The following is a 13,056-nucleotide window of genomic DNA, read 5'->3' on the forward strand; positions in this document are numbered from 1 at the left end:
GTACCTAATAATTTATTACTCCGAAAGTTTCAAGAATAGAAGATAAAGTTGGTAGTAGGTAGGTTCTGCTCCAAAAACTAAGTGCTTCTCCCTATATATCATAGATTTTTTAAGAGTAATATTAAATATGTTTTAGGATATGTAAGTTTCATACATTCATTTTATTTGAAAAATAATAAAATGTATTATTTAAAAAGGGAGCGGCTACTATGCCACCTCTACCATATTGCTGGGCATACTGCTCAGTGGTTTTTTTTTTTTTTAATTTTTTTAATTAATTTTTTAATCACTAAGTAAAAAAAATATACCAATACATTTAAAATCACTTTCTTAATCACTAAGTAAAAAATAAAAAAATAGCGGTACACATAAAGTAGCACATCAGCATTTCTTATTAAAATATAGAGAGTATATGAGACTTGTATATTTTAAGATTAGAAATAATTTAATTTTTTGTAAATGATTTTAGAGTTCTTTAAATTAAAACAATAAGCACACCCCATTTAGGTAATAAATCGTAATCATGCGTTATGAGCGTGACTATTAAGGTAGTTGGATTGGGCCATAATGGTGGGATATGGAATGGCTTCTGTGAATAAGACTAGCGATGGCTGAATTGATCTTCTCTCATAAGAGTTTTACTATATACAAACATAATTGTATATTAATCTGTGTATCAATACTTATTTATTTATATTTAAAATTTAAATTAACACTATTTTTAATAAAATTTACTTTTTAACCAATCACATCATATTAGTACACAGATTAATACACAATTATACTTGCAACTATATTTTTTCCACTCATAATGGTGTTGCGTTGCGTTGCTCACCCATTTTATTTTTCACTTCATGTCTCGATCGTACATAGTAATTAATGAAGATAAGCACCCGAAGAAGTGGTTTCATGCAGCATTTTTATCAATCATTTAATATTATTCGAAATATTTATATGAATAACAACATATATAAGACAATTTTACAGGTCAATCCCTCTTGAATCGGGAGAACTTGGGTTTTTTTTTTTTTTTTCTACACGAATCTTGGGCTTTAGGCATAGTTTGTTTTCACAATTATTTTCATATCATCTTATTTAATTATTATAATTTTTTTAAATTTATATATAAAAATATATAAAAAATTTAATTTTATATTTTAAAATAAAAATAATATTAAAAAAGATATATTTTAAAAATATTTTATTTAATTTTTAATTTTTTCTCGTTTTATCTAATGTGAAAAATGGGTAATAACAGAGCAATCAGCGAGAAGCCAATTTTCTATGGTCTATTCTCAGCGCGCGCGCGCACTCACGCACACGTTATCGGAAAATGTCAAAGGGGAGTTATAGACTTTGGCCTTCAGCAACTCTGCCGTGTTCAGAATATTTTCCTTCCACGCAGAGAAACTAATTGATAACACACGCAACTCCCTTTCCCTTCCCTTCCCTTCCCTTCGTCCCTCCCCCAAAATCTCACGCTCCCCGTCTCTGTCTCTGTCTATCTAAATCCAGATGGGAATTTCATTTAGCAGCAATAGAAGAAGAAACAACCCCTATCCCCAGCAGCCACCTCCCAACTACCCGTCTTCCTCTTCTTACTATTACCCCTCAGAACCTCCACCCCCACCGCCTCCTCCTCCTCCTCCTCCACCTTTACATAACTGTCTCCCCTATCCTTCACGACCGCATCATCCTTATCCTGCGTACCCTCCCCCTCCTCCTCCTCTTCCAACTCCAGCTGACTCTTACTATTATTCTGGTGGCTACAGTTCCTCCAGTTATGCCAATCCCATGACCGTTCGTTTCAACTACCACCCTTATCATGCCAATCAGGCCAATGGGTGGCCCTCAGCCCGCCCGCCTGTGGGCCCGGCGGTGGATCGTCCGCGTTATGTTGAGCATAAGAACGCGAAGAAGGTGAGGAATGATGTGAATGTGCATAAGGACACCTTGCGGGTCGAGGTCGATAAGCACAACCCCGATCACCACTTGGTTTCTTTCGTTTTCGACGCCTTGTATGATGGGAGGTGAGGGAATTCTCTCTCTTTTAAATTAATTATGCCGAAGTCATGGATTGTACTGATCTCTCTCTTTTATTTACTACTGTCTGTTTCCTGTTAGTATGCGCGTGTGTCAAGGTAGTGGGTTCTGATTCATGCGAGTGCATTAGATTATTTCTTGAGTTGGGTTTTCTCATTGCGATCTTAGGTTACTGACTCTAGACTTCATCTTTCTGCTGAAAGTTACGAGGAAATAAGAAAATGGAAGTGGAATTTTGAAATCTTTCAACTATCAGTATTTGGAGCGGAGCGGAGAACAATAAGAGTCCAGTTAATTAAGATTACTTGAACAACTTGGGTTTCGCTGGGTTGAAGATATCACTTGAAAGAGACAGAAGCAAAAGAAAAAAAAAATTGAAAACTTCACAAGGGCTTTCCTTTTTCAAAAGGTAAAAAAAGAAAAAAAAATCTTGTCGTCTAATACTCTAAGCTACCATATAGGTGGGATTTGTTTTAATTAGGGATGTTAACTATGAGAGAAAAAACAAAAGTAATGAGAAAAAAGAGATTGCCACAATTTGGATGACGGTTCTGAGCTGCCTGTGGTGGTTATGTTGGTGTCTTTGGAGGGAGAGGATTGAGAGACGTTTTGAAGATCTTGAGCGGTCAATGGATGAACTTGGAACTTTCTTTTCTAATACTTTGTTCCATTGGTCGATTGTAATTGATTGTAATTGTATTACTAGCACACCACTCCTAGGCCTTGCTCTTGTATATGTCCTGTATACTTGAGCTCTTGCCTAGCATTATGATCAATAAAATCTTATTTACCAATCAAAAAACAAAGAGATGCAGTTCCAGGACACGCAAACCAGAAAAAAGAAAATATCAAAAAAAAAAAAAAAGTTAATGAATTTAGTGGATCATAAGGAAACCTTCTTACAAGCTATTCTGTCCCAAATACTGGCATATGGGATATGAGGAGAAGTGAGAACCGGATCTTATGTTATTTTTCACTTCCGTTTTCTATTTCTGAATAGCCTTTTCGTATACTTCTTGATTGCAATCTACTTCTTGGTCTGCCTAATGGAGAGAAGCACAAGGATTTTAGAATTACTGGACATGACCAAAACCATTTTCAGGCTATAAAATTTTTATTATTCTCTCAGCTTGTCACCATGTAGAGGCTGAAGCTTGTTTTTCAATTGGGGCTATAATATTAAGTGATGCAGTTTCAGTTCAAAGGTTGGCTCACAAGTAACTGTTTAGCAGTTGAAGTTTATATGGGGTTTGCAGTGACAAAAGTTGAATTATAATTGTGAAGTGGCATTTACTGGAGGGCCCCTCACCTCTGAAAGGAATGAACCAATTCCTAGTTCAAAAGATGGGTTATCGGTGAGAGGTTACCGGTTGAAGTTTATGTATGGGTATATAAGTGAGAGGTTACCAGTTGAATTACCATTGTCAGGTTATGGAACTTTTATTATCCCTCAGCCTGTTGCCAGTTGGAGACTGAAGCTTGTTTTTCAATTGGGGCTATAGCACTAATGCAACGAACCCAAGGAAGGCCCATGCTACGTTGTTTGGGCTATACTCCAAAAATACTAGTCAAAGTTACAATTGGAGTCCCTTAGAATTATTATGAAAGTACTTTCTATGTATAATCCAGGGTATTACAATCTCTCATCTTTAAATTCCTGACATTGTCATCGGGCTGTTCCATCATAGGCAGCATGGCTTAAGTCCCAGTTGGGATTGGACTCATTGGAGTGGTTGTGTGGTTACAAAGAGGTTTTTTTTTGGCAAATAAAGTGAATACAAAGATATTTGTTCCCATTAAGTGATATGCATCAATTATGACTTCTCCATTCAGTGGACTAGTGAACACAGATGAATACAAAGATATTTGTTCCCATTAAGTGATATGCATCAATTATGACTTCTCCATTCAGTGGACTAGTGAACGCAGATGAGATAATGTCTAGCGTTAATGTTGATGGTGAAATGAACATATTGATGCACAGATTCAATATCTCATGTCAGGCCAGGCAAGGTTATTTACCTCCAACCTTGGCGGTGGACCTCACTCTAGAGTAGTTGGGTAGTTAACGCCCCACTTTGGTATACAAACCTTGGAATGGGAGGGTTGCCATCGCCCATCTGTAAGACCTTTGATCTCAGTTTTATGTTATGACGTAGACTTTTTGAACCAAGATGTATCTGGCACGGTGCCACCTTCATTTTTCTTACACTTCATATTAGTCCTTTTTAGTGGCAAATCTGAAATCATGTGAACCTGAATACTCATGTTTAAATTTTGATTGGAAATGAATCCTCTTTGTACACATAAAGTTATCATTAGGGAGTTCCAATCATCATGATGACAATGGTTCTTTTTTTTGATAAGTAATAAGAAATTTTATTAATAAGCATATTCCAGGTACACTGGAGGTATACATGTGAATACACCTATTTAGGATCTAGCAACTGATACAAGGAAATCTTGGAAACTGAGACCATTCAGCTCTAGAGCGATGGCCCACATAAATAAAGTCTTTCAAAAAAACCTCCTAAAGTCTTCTATGGAACGTTCTTGATCTTCATAAAGTCTATCATTTCTTTCACACCAAATACACCAAAGAATACAAAGAGGAGCCATCTTCCATACAGCCGCAATCTGTGGTGTCCCCGCAATTCCTCTCCAGCTTGCAAATAATTCTATCACTCTTCCCGGCATGACCCATGCTATATCCATTCTGCTGAAGAAAAAATTCCAGATTTCCCGAGCAAATTCACTATGTAAAAGTAAATGGTCTACTGTTTCACCATTCTTTTTGCACATACAGCACCATTCGGTTATGATTATGCCTCTTCTTCTTAGATTGTCCATAGTAAGAATCTTCCTTAATGCTGCTGTCCATACAAAGAAAGCGACCTTTTTAGGTGCTTTGCTCCTCCAAACATTCTTCCAAGCAAAATTGTATCTTCGCTGCATAGTAATTGTATCATAAAAGGAGCACACAGAAAACTTCCCTTTCCTCGAAGGTTTCCATACTATCTTGTCCTCGCTTGTAGCATTGATAACTGTGTTATACAGCAAGCTGAGAAACTCCACCATCCCAGTAACTTCCCAATCATGTGCATCCCGGATAAGACTTATATTCCACTCCTGTGCACCATTGCTTATTACCCTCAAATCAGCCACCATTGCTTCTTTGTCCCGAGCAATTCTGAAAATATTAGGATAGACCTCCTTTAAAACCGTGTCTCCCACCCACACCTCATTCCAAAAGCTGACCCTCCTACCATTTCCCACCCAAAGACGAGTGTTACTAGCAAAGGTACACCAACCTTTCCTTATGTACTTCCATAACCCCACCCCATAAGTCCCCCTACTTTCCTTAGAGCACCAACCCCCTCGTTCACTTCCATACTTCATATCAATCACTTCTTTCCATAAGGCTCCCCTTTCCTTGTTATACCGCCATAACCATTTTCCTAATAATGCCTCATTAAAAGCCCTCACATTCCGGATCCCCAAGCCCCCATCTCTCAACGGAGTACACACCTTATGCCATCCTACTAGATGGAACTTGAGCTCCTCGCCTAAGCCACTCCACAGAAAATCACGTTGAAGTTTCTCCATTTTTGTTGCTATGCTAGCAGGGAGAGGAAATAGAGACAAGTAGTATGTAGGAAGGTTGGATAGTGTGCTCTTGATAAGAGTGGTCCGCCCCCCTTTAGTTAAATACAACCTTTTCCACCCGGCCAATTTATTCTCTAATTTCTTCAACACCTCCTCCCAAATTACCTTGGCTTTGAAAGTAGCCCCCAAGAGGAGGCCAAGATACTTCAATGGCAAAGAGGAGACTCCACATCCCAAAATGTTGGCTAACCCTCTAATGTTCCTCACCTCACCAACCGCAACCATCTCCGTCTTTGCAAGATTAATTTTTAACCCCGATACCGCTTCAAAACACAATAAAATGGCCTTCAAGGCTTGTACATGTCCTGCATTTGCCTCACAAAACAGCAAGGTGTCGTCCGCAAACAAGAAATGTGAAATGTTAATGTTCCCCATTACAAAACCAGCCAGGAAACCCCCCTCCACCACAGCTGACAGCATTCGACTTAGGGCCTCCATTACGATGACAAATAAAAGGGGTGATAATGGATCACCTTGTCGTAATCCCCGCGAGCTATTAAAGAATCCCACCGAATCTCCATTTACTAACACTGAGAAACGAGCCGTTGACACACAATGTCTCATCCACTTTCTCCATCTTGTCCCAAAACCACATCTACTCAACATGTATAACAAGAAGTCCCAGTTGACATGATCATAGGCCTTTTCCATGTCTAATTTGCATAAAATACCTGGTTCTCTCGCCTTGATCCTGTAGTCCAAACACTCATTTGCTATAAGGACCGAATCCAGTATTTGGCGCCCTCTCACAAAAGCATTTTGAGTCTTTTGAGTCTTGGAGATAATTTTATCCATGACTGTGCTCATTCTATTAGCCAGGACTTTAGAGATTATCTTGTAAATGCTCCCCACCAGACTAATAGGCCTGAAATCTTGTACCTCTATAGCACCCTTTTTTTTTGGGACTAGTGCGATGAAAGTAGCATTCAAACTCTTCTCGAATTTGCCATATGTGAAAAATTCCTGGAAAACCTGCATTACATCTTCCCTCACCACCTCCCAGCACTTCTGAAAGAAAGCCATAGTAAAGCCATCCGGGCCCCGTGCTTTGTCTTTATTCATTTTCCTGACTACTATGTGTACCTCTTCCTCTTCAAATGGTCTCTCCAACCACGCCATACTCCTTTGGTCGATGTGCTCAAAATCTAATCCATCTAAAGTAGGTCTCCAATCATGAGGTTCTGATAATAAGTGTTCAAAGTGTCCAGCCACATGATTCTTAATTTCAGCTTGGTTTGTAAGTGCACCACCATCCACGTTTAGAGACTCAATGGTATTGAACCTCCTATGAGAGTTTGCAATGCGATGAAAAAACTTCATGCACCTATCTCCCTTCCTAAGCCACAAAGCCCTTGACTTTTGTCGCCACGAAATTTCCTCCATAAGAATCACTCTTTCCAAATCAGCAACAACTTGCCCTTTGCGATTGCTCTCATCTCCACCTCCCTCCAAGTTTTGTAGCTCTTGAAACAGATTTTTTTTTTTTGTAGCGTAACATCACCAAATATTTGCTCATTCCATAACTTCAAATCATTTTTCAACGACTTCAACTTTCCAGCCAATACATTACTCGGGTCGCCCTGCAAATGATATGAGCTCCACCATTGTCCCACCAACTCCACAAACCCCTCACGTTTTAACCACATATTCTCAAATTTAAAAGGCCTTCTACCCCCTGGGATCCCTCCACAATCCAGCACAATGGGAAAGTGGTCCGAACAAATCCTAGAAAGCCTTTTTTGAGAGAGATCTGGATAATGTTCCTCCCAAGATGGAGATATTAAGAATCTATCTATTCTTGACCAGGCTTGATTTGAGGACCAAGTATAATCACCCCCCATAAGTGGTACATCCATTAATTCTAGCTCATAAATAAATTCTGAAAATTCCCTCATAGCAAGAGTTTGTCGACCCTCCCTTGATCTTTCGCTAGGAAATCTAGTCACATTAAAATCTCCTCCAATACACCATGGCACCTCCCACCATGAAGCCATACCTGCAAGTTCATCCCAAAGCATCCGCCGCTTACAATCCAAATTAGGACCATACACACCAGCGAAAGCCCACGCAAACCCATCTTCAAAGTTTTTGAACAAGCACCCCACCGAATATTCTCCCACAAACTCATCAATATTTTCCACCACCCTTTTATCTCACATAACTAATACTCCCCCGAGGCCCCTTGCGAAGGTAAATAGGACCATCCTGCAAATTGGCAGTTCCATAAACTCCTTATGACTCTTCTTGTAATAATCTTCAATTTTGTTTCCTGCAAGCAAATAATGTCCAGCTTCCATTGTCTCAACAAAGATCGTACCCGGAGGCGTTTGTTAACCTCATTCAACCCCCTTACATTCCAGCTCAGAATTTTTGGCTTCATTTAACGACTAACACAGCCCTTCCCGTATTTCTACTACGACTTGTACTCCCCTCCTTTCCATCCTTGCCATCATAATTAATAGACCAAGTAAGCCTTCTCAACTCCCTACTTTTTTTTTATACAGCACCATGTTGATAGTGACTGGCCTCAATGGCTGTTAATAGCGCCTTGAATTGGTCTTCATAGCCCACACATGAGATCCCCACCACACTTTGCATCTCTATCACCTTGTTCAGGACCCAATTATGGGGTAGGGGAGTTATCATACTTATAGGCGAAGGATCCTCTGAGAAATCCTCACCCTCAAACAGAACCATTGAACCTTCCCCCTCCACCTCCCTTCTCTCATTTTCTTCCACATTTTCCTTCACCCGAGAGGCTCTAACCCCTTCTACATCTGGAATTTCATCTTCTTCCCCAGGCGTAGGACATTCTTCACTTGCTATGGGTTCCTCTTCCTCCAACGACATGGTCAGTGTCTGACCCAAGCTCCCCATCGCACTCATCAACCTTCCAGCAATTCTCGGCTCACTCATTGGCGTGCTCTGGATCTCCTGCAGTGACGTCGGGTTGCACAGAGTCATATTCGAGGTTGTCGGCATTTTCTGTCCCATCGGCGAGGTTAGCTCCTCATCCACAGACGTCAGGTTACATGCAGAGTCTCCATCGCTACCCAAAATTTCTCCCTCTTCCATAACCACTGCTAAGTTGGCCTCCACCGGACCACCATCTGCCTCCTCCGAGACCACCGAAAAAGTCTGGGTCGACTTTGTCACCCTTTGCTCAAGTATCGGCTCCGATACTGAAGATTTCGGCTTGGCCGAAATATCGGATGCAGCTGGATACCTCCTCCCCGTATCCACCCACTTCTTTCTCGGGCTTGGGTCGAGATCCAGCCCTTTACCCTTCAGCCCAACCAACAAGTCCTGACCCATCTGCACCTGCACTTCTGTATGTCGGCCCAACTGCATTTCTGATTCGTGGCCCATGTCTAAGCCCAAGCCCATGTTTTTTTCTTCTGCCCTTTTGATAAGCCATTCAATTTTTTCCTGCATATCTTTGACTTGTGCCATTAGCTCCTATAACACGCCTTCCTCCCTTTCCATATTAAGGCCATCATTTTCTCTGCCATTTCCTACTACACTCTGGTTAGCAGCTGGAAAAACACCTCTCGGCAGACCTACCCTATCTCTCGGCTTGTCCCCTATTCTGATATTGGAAAGCTGGTTACTAGGCTTCTGTTGGAGAGCCTCCCTATACGACTGAGAGGCAAACTGCACAGCCTTCTCTGGTGGTGGTAAGACAGCAGGGCTTCCTCCCACCTCCCTCATTACCTCCATCAACCTCCTCCATCCCCTACCATCTTTATCCTCTGGTATACAAACAGAGTTTCTGTGCCCACCTCCTCCATATGCCACCACCTCCATGTATCCACCCCAAAAGTTGGAGCATCTCTGTGCAGTATAACCTCTTCCTCTTTCTCTATGTGCAGAATAGAACACCTTCCTCCCACTTTTCAGACAATCCTCCATGGCTTTAATGAACCATCTAACTGAGTTCAGACCCAAACACATCTATGTTATCACTCTTCTCCCTCTCTCAATAATGAACACTTGCACCCCATCTCTAAAAACCTCAAATTCCTTAGCTTCTATAACCACAAATTTCGAAAGCCCCATCCCACTCAAGATTTAGCAACCTCAAGCTTCACCAGGAGGAAAAGTTCCTCCTGAGAAAACTTTAGGTGTACGGAGAGAATTCTCTCTCTCTAAAAGCAGAAATAAAAGCCCAGAAGGAAAAACTTTTTTTTTTGATAAGTAGCCCAGAAGGAAAAACTTGGAAAACTGACAATGGTTCTTGGACCAAATAGCTACTACTTCTCCCATAAATGAGGGGTGGAGAGCGTCGTTACAAGTTTTAACGCATTCACGAGGATGAGTTATATTTAACCTTCTCTTTTCCTTTTAAAGAAAGATTCCCAACGACATTAGTTTCTGTCAAGAGAAGCAGGCTCAGGTGTTCTCTCACTTAACATCTTGCAAACAAGGGCCAGTTCTCATTTTGTCCCAAAATTGCCTCTGAATATAAACTGTAAAAGGCTTCTTGTGTCCCAAAAAAAGTCCTGGTAAAATTAGGTTGTGAAAGTTACTATGTGGAGTTCATAATTGGACACAGTTTGATGATGGGCCTTGGTCTGTTCAGACAATTTCAAGCTCCGATATATGAGGAATCTTAATACTTGGAATTGAAAGAAAACATGTAATTATAAATATCACAAGAGCAACTATATATGAATGTAGAGCTGCTTTATCTAATTGATTGATTATATAAATGCACTGTAGAACTGCTTTCATCTAATTGATCAATTATAGTAATGCATTTATCTAATGTATTTTGAACTGTGTTGGAAACACCTTGGAATATTCTTGTGGTATATCTAATTTGATCTGATCTGTGTCTTCTGATTGACAGCATCACTATTTTTTTCTTCGCTAAGGAAGAGCAGAACTGTAAATTTGTTCCGCAATTTCCTGAAGCCTTTATGCCTGTGCGAATCCCCTTTCAGAAAGGATCTGGACAGACATTCTGTCAGCCTTCGGGAACAGGTGTTGACTTAGGCTTCTTTGAGTTGGATTATCTCTCAAAACCATCACCTAAAGAAGATGTGTTTCCTATTGTAATATCTGCTGAAACAAGCTCGCCACCTCATTCAACAGACGAGCATCTAGGTGAGCCTGTGCCCACCACAAACCCTCATATGCAGATTACACAAGCTATTCTAGAGAAGAATGGTGATGGACCTTTTCAAGTGAGAGTTATTAGGCAAATACTCTGGATTGATGGAGTTTGCTATGAGCTCCATGACATATATGGAATAGGAACCTCAGTAGCAGAAGGGTTCGATGACAACGACCCGGGGAAGGAGTGCGTTATATGCATGACTGAACCTAAGGACACGGCTGTATTACCTTGTCGACATATGGTGAGAGTTCATCTGTATTTTTCATTTCAAAAGATGATAATCAATTGCACGAGATAAACTCCATCCTGGTTTTCCTTCACTCATTATGGATAATGAGATAGGATGCCAGAACAACTAACATGGTTGATTTAATTCCAAGCACGGGTTGGAGTCATCTAATCACCTATCTACCCTTTATTGGATCCCATGCGGGACTGCTGCAAAACCATCCAAGCTCATTTTGCTTCTGATATATTTTGTTTCTGATATATATGTCCATTTAATCTATATGCATATGAAGAGAGTGAAAACATTAGATGGTTGGGTGATTTATATGATGCCCTGGCATTCCATGTTTTCTTATTTTCCAGCTCATGGGTTAGAACTTAGAACACAACAACCGCCCACATACAAACACACCATCTGAGGAGAATTTTCAACTAGCAATATATAGATGAAAATGTACAAAATTAAACACCAACATCCATGATGTTATTTATGGCAATATTTTTATGTCGTTTTCCATGAGGGTAAAAAATTTACTTGCACAACTACTGAGTTTCTTAGAAACATTTGTGACTGTTTATGTACTGCAAGCTGGTAAAATACGTCTTTTCCTCTAGTTTCACGTTTTAAATCTCAGTTACTTTGTTCTCAAGTTTTATATTTGGTATTTTTCAGTGTATGTGCAGCGAGTGTGCAAAAGCATTGACGCTTCAATCTAATAAGTGCCCTATATGCCGCCAACCTATCAAGGAACTTATAGAGATCAAGATAAATAATGGTAATCAGTGAGATTCTTTTCTTCATACTAAAGATGGATTGCATGGTACGACTTTCAACTACTTTTTGTTTTCATGTGTCATCAACTTTTTTATCTCTCTCTAATTTGATTTTTTTTTCCTTCTGTATATTGTAAAAGAAGTATCAGGACTTAGTGATCATCTGATATTTTATTATATCAAACAAAATCTGATATTTTATTAACAAGCACTGAGTTGTGAATCTGTAGTGTTCAAGCGTCAGCAAGAGAGGCCATTTGTCTCGGGCATTGAAAAGTACAAAAAAAAAAAAAACGTGGTTTTTGAACTGAATGGACTATTGAATCAGTTGGAACAACATTTTCGTGAAAAATAACGTCTCACTAGGTGTTGGTTAATCTTTTAACATCTCTCCCAAAAAATTAAGTTAAATTATCATGCGCATGCACTACTTAGTCTCATTTGTTTTCACAAATGAAATGGGATGAGATGAGATGAAAGTTGAAAATTAAATAAACTATTATTAAAATATATTTTATTATTATTATTGTTTTTGGATTTGAAAATGTTCAGTTGTTTATTTTATTTTGTGTGAGAATTTGAGAAAGTTGTAATAATTATATAAGATGAATTGAGAAGTTTTGTGAAAACAAACGAAAGTTTTGAGTTCTATATGATATCTTTGTGAAGAATAAATTTCCTTGTACTCTACCCCTTTTGGGAAAGCAAGGGAAAAAAAAAATGGCCCTGCCTCTCGATTGAAATTTTATTTTATTTTATATTCATATATATATGTGATAGTGAGCGATCTAGAGAGTCAGAAAGGGAGGAAGCTTGACAATTTGAGGCTATCTGCACGAACATTCTAGGTCTTGTGCCAGGCGAGCCTTATAAGGAATATTTGGCATAGAAGGTAGGAATAAGTGGGACAAACTAAGAATCTGGCCCTTTTATTCAGTCATTTCATTTTATGGAGCATCTTTTCATAGCCTCTCTGATCTCTTTTGTGCCAGTCGGCATCACAGAAATGGTTTCCCTTAGAATGACACTAGTTGATTATTGTTTGGTTCTTTTAGTATTTGCTGTACAGTCTATTCGGTCTCCAGTGTTGTAGGGTTTGGGGAATTCCTCGTTGCATCTCACTACTGGTTGTTGTGCAAGGCACTTTTATGGTTCCCCACCACATTACAAATTCACCATGGACAAAGTTATGAGTGAGGTTCGAACTTGACTGTTTTGGTGCA

At 39.5% G+C, this 13,056-nt stretch overlaps 1 protein-coding gene across 1 annotated transcript; it reads left to right on the plus strand.

Annotated features, from left to right (window-relative positions):
• The first annotated feature begins 1,323 nt into the window (after positions 1-1,323).
• Positions 1,324-12,041, plus strand: LOC122274611 (probable E3 ubiquitin-protein ligase LUL4). The gene is made up of 3 exons (XM_043083636.1): positions 1,324-2,030; positions 10,562-11,072; positions 11,733-12,041. The coding sequence occupies exons 1-3, from the start codon at positions 1,516-1,518 to the stop codon at positions 11,844-11,846; spliced, it is 1,140 nt and encodes a 379-aa protein (XP_042939570.1). The 5' UTR covers positions 1,324-1,515; the 3' UTR covers positions 11,847-12,041.
• The last annotated feature ends 1,015 nt before the right edge of the window (positions 12,042-13,056 follow it).

This window comes from Carya illinoinensis, chromosome 1, assembly GCF_018687715.1.
Source record: "Carya illinoinensis cultivar Pawnee chromosome 1, C.illinoinensisPawnee_v1, whole genome shotgun sequence".
In the NCBI taxonomy this organism is placed as follows: Eukaryota; Viridiplantae; Streptophyta; class Magnoliopsida; order Fagales; family Juglandaceae; genus Carya; species Carya illinoinensis.